This window comes from Loa loa, assembly GCF_000183805.2.
Source record: "Loa loa unplaced genomic scaffold supercont3.250, whole genome shotgun sequence".
Taxonomy (NCBI): Eukaryota; Metazoa; Nematoda; class Chromadorea; order Rhabditida; family Onchocercidae; genus Loa; species Loa loa.
In genome coordinates this window covers 86549-97717 of record NW_018108430.1, presented here as the reverse complement: position 1 = coordinate 97717, position 11169 = coordinate 86549, and the positions used below count along the sequence as shown (strand labels likewise).

Here is an 11169-nt window from a genome sequence, read left to right as displayed (position 1 = left end):
GGAATAAATCTATCGGTTAATCATAGATTTTAAGTAAATTAATTATCTTAGGCGTCATAGGAACTATTTGTGCATTTGGCATAACAATGTGGACATACTACCGGTCATTTCGTCACAATCCGCCATGTCCTTCGAATTGTAAGAACGTAAAATTCAGGCATAAATACTATTTACGAATAAATAGGCCATATTTGCATTGCATTTAAATGTGAAAATGTCTTCTGAGAAAAAAAAGATATGCCTCAATCCCTCCCCCCAAAAAAAGAAAATTAAAAATACATTTAAAAGTTGAGAAGGACAGTGGTCAAAAGGAATCAGACTGACAGACCTAAGGCTTTTAGTCAGAGACGATAAAACCTTACTAGCAGTATTTTGAAGCTTGGAACTGACCGGTCTTTTTTTTCCCCTGATGCTAAGATACTATTTTCCGGTTTTCATGATTGGGCTCTCGAATGAAATGATACGATGAAAACCATATCTTATTATCCGGAAATAGGATATTGTCAAGAATGTATATTATGGAAATAAAGAAACCACAAGATAGGAGAGGGGGGATTCCCAAGCGAAAAAACTGTATTAGAAGTTGTGGAAGGGTAAGGGAGAGATAAAGGACAGAAAGATATGACAAGAAGAATAAATGGAAGGTATTGTCACCTCTAAGGAAGACGTTAACAAAATGGCGTAAAGTTGTTTTCGATGAATAATTAATTGGATTTATTGTTAGGGTTAATTAGATTAAATGGTATAATTAGGAATTGGACGGGTGGGAAGAGGGAAAGGAAAATTAAGAGAATGAAAGAAGTAATCGACAGAAAATACAGTGGAAAAGAAATATTTTCAATTTTAACTCAGATATATTTTAGTTCTGTCAATAGAGAAAAAGTTGTTAGCAACAAAAAAACAAACTGTTCCAAATGGACCTTCTCATAAATGTGTCAAGAAACTACGGTAGGTATGTATTTATTTGTTTATTTATTTATATTCGTTCATTTGTTTATATTATGTTTATTTATACATTATGTGTTGACGAAAATTCAAATGTTTGTAGATGATCTTTGTTACTTGTATTCAGCACTCTTTAATTTGATTTACTTTTTGATTTCTATTCCAATCTTCACCCAAAAATCCATTTCATTTTTGATTTTCTTTTCACAATTTAATTTTTGAATCTCTAAAAATTATTTAACGCTGCAACTGTTAAATAACCGCATATGAGTCGTCGCCCTCGCCGTCAGTTACCAAGTGTGGCATTGTTGTCGTTCATTCGTTATAAGTTGGTTATGTTTTCCCATTCCGGAATTTTTCATTCTTTTTTTATTGATTATTTTCAAGTAATTACATGAAAAATTTTGAAAATAATTTCTCAAGACCGCCTAAAATAAATTTCCGGTAGCATTTATGTACCCATTTTTTAGAATGGATGCAATAACGGAATCACCTGGGCAGTACTGGCCTGTATCGCGCAAATATGATACGCTGGATGGGAGATATAAGTTTTTCGAGGCGTAAGTTTTTTTGTGTTACTGAGGATGAAGCAGAAAGTGTCATTTCCAAGGTTCCAACTTGGAGTAATTAATATATCTCCGTCAGATTCTATCCCGACCGAATATTAGAAATATTTTATTTTACATTGTACAGAAAGAATATTTTTTACCTGATTGTTAGTCAATTTTAGGGCGCATGCTTGTCGGATGCAAACAAATTATCCGATAATACGACTTGGTCGTGCCTCTTACACATCTGTTAGACGTCTTTCTAAGGTGATTCGATTTTCGTATCGGTGAAGCCAATCAGACTTACTTATTACTGTATCTTTATTTCATTCATCCGAATAAGGATGAGGAGAAAATTTTTAGATTTCATTCGGAACCGAAATGTATTTCTACGAATATACTGTCAATTCAAACGTCAAGAAGGTATTTTTTCCCATACAGTATTAGGATGTGTATTCAGTGTCACGAGTCATTGCAAACTAATCCAATGAAAACCCCTTCAATCGTAATTTGTTAAGGGATTATCTATTAGTATCAACGATTTTTCGGATGATATATTGTTGACAATATTTGGTTATTGTCATCCGATTGATCTAACTCATGGTTTCTCCTTGGTTTGTCGCCGTTGGAATTATTTGGCAAATCATCCCTCTTTGTTCACCGAAGTCCGGGTGTTAGTCAACGATATTTCGTTGAAATATAACAGTGTTAAAACATTCTTCCACAGAGTAAGTTTTGTGCTGACGATTTGATAATCAGTGAGTTTTCGTCTTTATGAACCATGATTAATCGAAGCGACCAGGACAAATTTATTATTTGAATTTTTACTCCTCTTTTGTTTTCCACTTTTGTTAATTGACAAGTCAAGATATAAATGTCCTAACCCTTTTGTATATTTTCAGACTTCGCGGTATCTTCGAAAACTGTGCATTTATTGTTCGGTGCCCTTACCATCTGCCCAAGTTAACGCATTATTCGACATTTGTTTTCCTAACGTTGTCCATCTCGATATTGGCTCCTTTAGGGGTATAAATTAAAACCACCTTATTTAACAAGAGAAATGAAATAAAAAGAGATGATATAAATCAGGAGATCTTAGTAAGAATTGATTTTCCTGAAATTCAAATACTTTTATATCTACATAATGGTTTTTTTTTTGCAGAAATGAATACTACGCTGTTGAAAAAATTATCAGATTGCTTCCCCAATGTTGAAACATTGCATATGGATGAAGTGCAGCGAGTATGGTTTATACCGATAGTTGTATAAAAGTTGCTGATTATATATTATCAGGATTATATATTATCAGTACTGTGATAGCAATTATCGTTGCTGCACTTCTCAATCATTTAATTACTATCACTATTATTCCAGTCGGAATTTTAGATGAGGTTTGAAGTCGATTTCAACTAGTGCAATGTTCTGAGTATTGTTTTTTTAGTGCTCGGCCTATGCCGAATGTGGAGAAGAATGGAATGAAGTGCTGGAAATGTTGTTTGGAGATGAGAGTATTTTCCCGAAAATGCATAATTTCTTCATAGGTGATATAAGTCAGTACTGCATGAGAACTGTTGCAAAGTTATGGGCTTGCAAACGTCCATTAAATTTATTACATGTTCATAGTGGGGCAGTCAAACTGAAGTAAGTCTTTATTTTTTTAAAATACTTTAGCTGGGGTTTGTGCTGTTGACCTTTTCAAAGCAATTTTACTACTATTTTGAAGGTTGCTGAGCTGGAGCTTTATCTCAAAACATTTGTTCAGAATTGCAGTGGCTGGCGCATATTTTTATTAATCATCACTCTAATCATTTACATTACTGATATGTTCATCATTACTATTGATTTTCAGTTTAATCGGAATCAGTTCTTCTCCGTGGAAGTCAACACTTACCGAACTTCATCTCGGATATTACATTGGAAGCGAAGACTTTAAATATATTGCCGAATTGCGTAATTTAAAAGTATTCTCATTAACCGTCTGTCTCCATATCTCTGATCAAGCCATCGCTCCTTTAAAGGTAAGGGAATAACCATCAAAACATGGCTTAACACCACTTCACACATAAAGGTTCGTTACAGTTACACCGTTGTGGAGGGGTGATGGAATAATTTTTAATAGTTTTAGAAACCTTGTATCTTTTCGACTTCTGAAGACTAAGTGGTCCACATTGCTAACTTCACAGAAGTGTAATTAACCATTTAGCATGGAATCCCTTCTTAGAATTTCGTAATTATTAGCGTTTCGACGTTGCAGAATTTGTACAATTTGGAAGAACTACGGATGAACTATGGCGGTCGAGATTGTAGTCTATCCAGCAGTGGGATGATTACCTTATTCACTTTACCATACAAAGAACCCGAAAAATCATTCCCGTATAAGCTTAAGCATTTAGAAATTGCGGAGTTTCATGCGTGCAGAACCGTTCTTTTAGAAGTTATTGATCGGAAGTATGTTGATTTTTTTGTTATTCAAATTATCACGACAGTGCACAAATTTTGATTGCAGTGAAAGCGAGTTGCAGGAAACTATAAGTTCGGAGTCCATGAAAAATATTTTTGAAATTTATGTTTTTGAAGAATTAATCATTACAGTTGCCCAGAGCTGAGAACACTTGGTCTGCCATACAATAAATATATGGACGATGATGCTGTGCCGTTTATTATTAGTCATTTCAAGTGAATCAGTCTTACTTTACTCTATATTTCAGTATTATATTTTAATTGCTAATTTTCTTCTGAAATTGTTTATTTTTCATATTTAATGAGCTAAATTTCGATTCTTCTATGAGAGCAAGTTTAGGAGTAGACTTCAGTTCATATTTCAGTATATTGCATATACAGTCCAGAAACGCTAAAATATTTTTTTGTTTTACTTATGGCTATGGTGAGATATTTTTCAAGGGTCACTCAAATAATAGCCAGTGAAAAAGTTCGTAACTAAGACGATTAGGTTAGTACCAGCAGTGTCTTAATTATTTCGAAGGAATTTCGAAGTGAAATACTTGATTCTTTTAGCTGTATTCGTTATAATAGAATTAAAAACTTTTTTTTTAGGCATTTAGTTTTTTTGAATCTAAGCAAACTTGGGAATCGCTATAAAGATGAAGTCTGGAGTAATCTTGATGATGATGATTTGCCTAATTTACGCTTTCTCAAACTTCATGGAAATCAGGTATCATTTATCACAAAATAAAAAGATTTACTGTAATACTATTTTTCCAGTATTTCTTACGTAGGCTTTTGCATACGATCGAAAATAGCGCAATCGACTGACAATTGAATACAAGTCGTTCTGAAAGCGGGATAGTCGTTTTAGGTTAATACTGAAATCTTGCAACGCCTGAATTTGAAACGACCTAAACTATTAATTTCAACCAAATGGAACCATTTAATTAATTGGACTGAAACAGAAAATGGTCAGATTTTCCACGATACTTTTGATGGTGATCTCAGAGCCGTAGAGAACGATTTGCGCCAAATCGATGGATTTTGTGATCTCACAATGACTGCACTACCATTCATGTTAGTTTGAAAAACTTTTGTTGCTTTGGTGCACCGTGATATACTTAAAGGATCTTTAAATTTCATCGGTTTTGAATTATAGTATGCCTTTTGCTGATTTTCTCTCTTTTCGTATTTTTTCAATATTTCGTTAACGTCATTTATTGGTTATTATCGATTTATATTTTAGTTGTGAATATTGTAATGGATATGCGGCGCGCTCATCATCGTTTGATGGTTATCCTTTTGCCCCTGAAGATTGGTAATTCTGTGTAATTACGCGAAATGTACTACATGAAAACTTTAACACGCTTGCGGATTAGCTTCTTGACAGTTAGTTGTTGGCTACTATAACCTAAGCAACCAAACGATCTTTTCCTATGTGACAGGACAAATCAATGTAATCCGCAGTTGTTTTCTTTATTGATCTCTTTTTTTCGCGGTGCTTTATGCATTTTTCCATTGCTCGCGATTCGAGATCTTGTCTATGTTCATGTTCATTTTCTGGTTGAAAATATCATTTAATGTGAAGTGTTCAGAATTAGCAAACTGTAATATAGTAAGCCTGCAAGGGATGCTTTTTTGTATATTACTTTAATTAAGAAAGTATTCCGATATGTCAGAGTTACTATGGATGAAATTATCATTAAATGGGTCACAGCGAAAGTTGGAAATTCATTTCATGTTTGTAGATGTTATGATTGATAGTTTCAAGTTGTTGGTAAGTAATGCTTCGTAAAGGAATTAATCTAAATAATCAAGTTCAAATGATAGGGTATGAGTGGAGTATTCTTTTAGGATTGGGAAAAGCTTGCAGAGTTGATTAGTAAGATGCAGATTAGTAAAATGTGTTCGATCAACCATTCATTTTCAAATTTTTGTTGTTAGACCATTTATTTTCAAATTTTTGTTGATAGATCATTCATTTTCAGATTCTTGTTGATAGACTATTCATTTTCAGTTTCTTGTTGATAGACCATTCATTTTCAATTTCTTGTTAATAGACCATTCATTATTAATTTCTTGTTGATAGACCATTCATTATTAATTTCTTGTTGATAGACCATTCATTATTAATTTCTTGTTGATAGGCCATTCGTTTTCAAATTCTTGTTTGATAGACCATTTTCAAAATCTTGTTCGATAAACCGTTGATTTCGAAGTTCCGAGAACTGTTGCACCGGTCTTGACATTCTTATAAAATTTCAAACAGGTTTAAACAAAATGATTATGTCGTCTTTTCTATTCGAGACAAGTACTTGAAAGTTGTGCAAGCAAGATAGATGATGTTATATTTGTTAGAAAATATACCTTAAAAATTGAAGAAATTTCTTCTAGTGCCGACCTTTACTTAATGATAATTTTTTGCATTAAAAGTAAAATATTTCCAAAACAATGCAAGCAAACGATGGTTATAAAACTCGTGCAAAGATAAGTTTCAGTAATGTTGGTTTATGAGATTTATTTTTAAAAAATGAGTGGGTTAATATCCATTTCATAAAAGCATGTTGGAACTAGGGTAGGTGCCCATTCAATGTTCAGAAGATATGCAAGTCAGGTCCGATCACGTGACAAATCCACAAAAAAAAAAAAAAAAATTTGCTAATAGTAAGATTTACCATCATTTAAAGTATTTTCCTTTTTTAAACAAATTGGTAGAATGTGACAGAAATTGCATAATAAGATGCTAGAAATGCGCATATGTGTGACGTCCTGAAAATGCTTCCAATTTTATCTTTGACACTTGTTATGTGTTAAACAGTTTTTTTCATTACCTAATTTTTGCTTTTACCTGTGGTATTGGTATACTTTACCCCCGAGGCGAGACAAATAAATTTGGTATGCGAAATTATTGCCCAACCCGGAATGCCTTTGAATTCCCTGAAAGGAAGTTCGAAACTGTTGAGATAGCATTTGTAAGCATTAAGCTTTATTTAAAGATTTTTCAAATGGCGAAATTCCAAAATTTATTGACTCCATTTTTGAACTTAGGAAGAACTCATTTAAGTAACTAACATGTAATTGTAATTAGTACTTGAAAAATTTAAAATTGAGCTTCGAAGTTATTTAGCCTGTAAAGGCTATTAAAACAGTTTGGCTGTCTTGATGCTGCATTTCAGTTTGAAGTTTCATGAAACAGTTTTCACACCACTTTTTGCTGCACACCTGTTCAGGTTTCAATGTGAAACATATGGTTTGGCCTATAAGAATCACTAGGATATTCAGATATGGAAGGAGAAATCATAACAAAATAGTTTATATTTTGCTAATTAATCAGGAAAGAAGAATCACTGCTCAGATGAAAATACCAATATAAAAGAAGTAGATGATGGACTTTGCAAATTTTACAATTCATTGGTCACTTTCTTATATCTCGTTTAAGTTATACTGTTTTTGTTGTTATTCACAAGATTGAAAGTTTAATTTGCATAAATTTGTAAACCTCATTGTTTCATTACTTCTATGCAAATTCTCGAATATGGCACAAAGGGGTCATTTCAAATTTCAATAAATTTCATTCATCCTTCTGATTGATTATCTACTTTTAAAGTTACCCACCTTTTTTTTTTTTTTACAAAGCTTTCTCTAGTAATACTAAAGAATCACATTCTTTTCTTCCTATTTTTTCTGCCAAAAGATTCCTGATTTAATAGGATTATACTTTTTTAAAAGATTTCTAAATTTACCAGCCTTTTAACATCTTGCAACATCTTCTTGGCTTCTCTTCAAATAACCTTAAATACGAAATATTCCCTTTTTTTATCATTTTCATTTGTCTGACTGTTGTCACTCATTGATAAAATATGTTTGATAACATTTCGGTATCAAACAAAATTTTATCTGAAAGCATAATTTTCATTACTTATTAGTTATTTAATTACTTACTGGATATCAAAAACTTCCTTCAAAAAAGAATTTTCGCAATAATATTTATCAAATTGCATTCCAAGTCTTTAATCGATTAACATTAGCAGAAAACATTTACATAATTAAAATGAATGCTTTTGATTGCCCAGGTAACAAATATAGACTTGTTTCTTTCACTACTGCAAGCATTTCTCGCTTATCATATTTCCTTTCCCATATATCATAATGACTAAGCAAAGTTAATTTCAACTGAACTAAATTTCTTCAAATCATTTAAGATGATAATTTTAAAATGATTGATTATATATGGGAATGGAACTGAAAACTTCATTAATAAAACTTAAAATAACTTTATCTCATTTACTGGTTCGTTTATTTTATTAAAATTAAAATATTCAATCATATCAGTCAGTGATTAATCATCACTTAAATGTTCAAATTCGATAAACACATGGAATGATTTTAATAAATTCTTTAAGAGTTGCATTTAATTTTCATAATTATCATAATATCATTGCACACAGATGAATATGATAATATAACCGTATACTTTATTGTCATTTTCTGTCATTTTCCTATACCCTTCTTCCATATCATCGATTTCTTTCAGTCTAATTTTTCTTATTTCTTAATTTTTTTTGTTTCCAAAATTACTACTATATTTGAAGAGTTAATATTTCAATACAGAAAATGTCAATGTTAATATTTAGCTTTTGCTATGTTTACATATTTGTTAGCAGCTTAAAAAATAAAAAAAAAAAACTTTAAAAAAAAATAGCATACTTCATTATTCTCATAATTTATCTCTCCCTTTTTTTTATCCAATCTGTACATTTGAATATTTCTCAAGAACAAGCTTCAAGATTCTGGTAATATTATCAAAGAATGAAGAAATGATAGGATGTTAGTCGAAATTGTCCATAACTTGATCAATAAAATTGTCGCATGGAATGAAAGTTCTGACAGGTAAGTAGTTAATAAATTAAATTATAGGATCAGAAAATCTGTATATGTCTGCGTGTTTCATTTCACGTCTAATATTATAACGTAGAATATGAATCGGATGATGTAAATGTTTCATCATCCAGTCGTATTTTGGAAATTTATCGTATTTTTTGCCATATTATAGATGAAATTTTAAATTTTATTTTTAAATTTATTGATAAGCTAAGGAAATGAATGGTTGAAGAGATGTGGATGAATAAGTGAATGAATGAATGATATGACATGACATGACATGACATGACATGATGGTATAATTAAGTAAGAGAAAACGAGTTCTTCCTATATTAGTACATCATGCTAATGTGTTTTTGTTCTTTTCAAACATCTCCCTGATTAATTTTGTCAGCGGTTAAATACTTGTCTCAAAGGGCAAGCCATGTATGTTTAAGTCCAAATAAACCTATAATGGTGACAGCTATAATGTAATTGATGTTGATTATTCAACCTGGATAACTGTAGTAATCCTAGAGCTAATATATACATCAAAGCTCCGAATTTAGAACGAGTTCATCTATTAAATTAAAATCAGTCGGGTTATTAGCCCGTTAATTGGTGACTCTGAAATAGCTATGGCTGATCGCATGGTCTTGTACTGGCGACATATCTATCAAGCTGTCTGACTTATTTCGATGGTAATTTATGTAATGTACCATGGTTGTAACGGGTAACGGAGAATAAGGGTTCGACTCCGGGGACAGTGTCTGAGAAACAGCTGCCACATCCAAAGAAGGTAGCAGACGCACAAATTACCTACTCTCAGAATGAGGTAGTGAAAGAAAATAATGGGACCGTTCTCTTTGAGGTCGATTATCAGAACAATGATTTATGAGAGGGCAAGTCTGGTTCTGCCAGTAGCTGCGATGATACCAGCTCTCAAAATGTGTATCGTCCATTTGTACAGGTAAAAAAGCTCGTAGTTGGATCTGTGCTTTAGGACTTCGTCCATCCAATGGACGAGAACTGAATTGAACTCCTAGGCTAATATTGCCAGTTTTCTTTGCCTTATCTTAATCAGTTATGTATACTGATTAACAAGTTATCATGGATGAATTAGGGGATACTCAATCCAGGTAAATAGCTGAAGTCTTGTAAATGGAATAATGAAATAAATATGGAATATATATACATATAACTGATGTTTCATACAAGGAAAAATTTAAATTATTATCATTATGTATTTTATTGTAATAATTAATTTATTACTTTCATTTTATAATAAATGAGGATGGATAATGAATGAAATGATTGATTCAATCAAATAATATGTCTTTGATCTCAACTCAGTCGTGATTACCCGCTGAACTAAGCGGAGGAAAAGAAACTAACGAGGATTTCCTTAGTAACGGCGAGTGAAAAGGAAAAAGCCCAACGCTGAATCCAATAGATATTTATCTATATGGAAATGTAGCGTATAGATGTAACTATCTGTAACATATTTTTACACTCAAAGTCACCTTGAACGGGGCTATAGCTCACAGAAGGTAAAAAAAAAACCTGTATGGGAGGAAAATGTTACGGTAAGTCATTCCTTGGGATCGAGTTGTTTGAGATTGTAGGCCGAAGAGGGTGGTAAACTTCATTTAAGCTAAATATGTCAACGAGACCGATAGCAAACAAGTATCGTGAGGAAAAGTTGCAAAGAATTTTGAAGAGTTCAAGAGGGTGGAAAACGGGAAGAATAGAGTTAGCGAAACTTATCAGTATTCAACCAATAAATTTAACAATCTTAATTGGTTTATTATTTATTAATGTTTGTATTAATGAATGAAATAACATTTAAGATATGAATTCGAAATTTATGAAATGATGATTGGTGTATTTATCGATGATATTTATCGAAAGCTTCGTTTCAGCATTTTAATACAGCTAATTTAGTGGATTAATTATTTCAATTCATAATTTGACATCTAAATCTATTGAAATATGTCTTTGATGAAGTTTTAATCCCATATGTATAACTTTCATTTGGAATAATAATGATATGCATCAATTATAGTTTTGTTAATTGTACTTATATGTAGTTTCATACGATTTTACTGATAAATGCATGATTGAGTAATTGGTAATGTTATAATACTGTATGCATCATTATGAACCGTAATCATCTCAATATGCATCTCAATATGAACCTTAATCATCTATCTGACCTCTCTTGAAACACGGATTAAGAAGTTTAGCATATACGCAAGTTATTGGATAGTAAATCTGATTATAAAAGATTAATGAAAGTGAAGATTATCTTTGGTATAATTATTGATATTTAACCTATATTATATGTAAAAGTACACGTAAATATATAGCG

At 31.8% G+C, this 11169-nt stretch overlaps 2 protein-coding genes across 3 annotated transcripts; one reads left to right on the top strand and one right to left on the bottom strand.

Annotated features, from left to right (window-relative positions):
• The first annotated feature begins 1405 nt into the window (after positions 1-1405).
• LOAG_18293 lies at positions 1406-5612 on the top strand. 2 transcript variants are annotated; one of them, XM_020450954.1, is made up of 13 exons: positions 1406-1505; positions 1676-1760; positions 1857-1916; positions 2012-2221; positions 2396-2519; positions 2656-2735; positions 2935-3134; positions 3343-3511; positions 3748-3941; positions 4086-4169; positions 4548-4665; positions 4810-5015; positions 5185-5612. In XM_020450954.1, the coding sequence occupies exons 1-13, from the start codon at positions 1417-1419 to the stop codon at positions 5258-5260; spliced, it is 1695 nt and encodes a 564-aa protein (XP_020305312.1). In that variant the 5' UTR covers positions 1406-1416; the 3' UTR covers positions 5261-5612. The 2 variants fall into 2 exon arrangements, with proteins under 2 accessions (XP_020305312.1, XP_020305313.1); XM_020450955.1 differs by lacking the exons at positions 1406-1505; positions 1676-1760 and having other exon boundaries at positions 1832-1916.
• Positions 5613-6067: 455 nt separating this feature from the next.
• On the bottom strand, positions 6068-8433 carry LOAG_09062 (hypothetical protein; the record flags this gene model as incomplete). The annotated part of the gene is made up of 5 exons (XM_003144591.1): positions 6068-6179; positions 6787-6875; positions 7682-7718; positions 7981-8111; positions 8413-8433. The coding sequence occupies 5 exons, from the start codon at positions 8431-8433 to the stop codon at positions 6068-6070; spliced, it is 390 nt and encodes a 129-aa protein (XP_003144639.1).
• Between the last annotated feature and the right edge of the window lie 2736 nt (positions 8434-11169).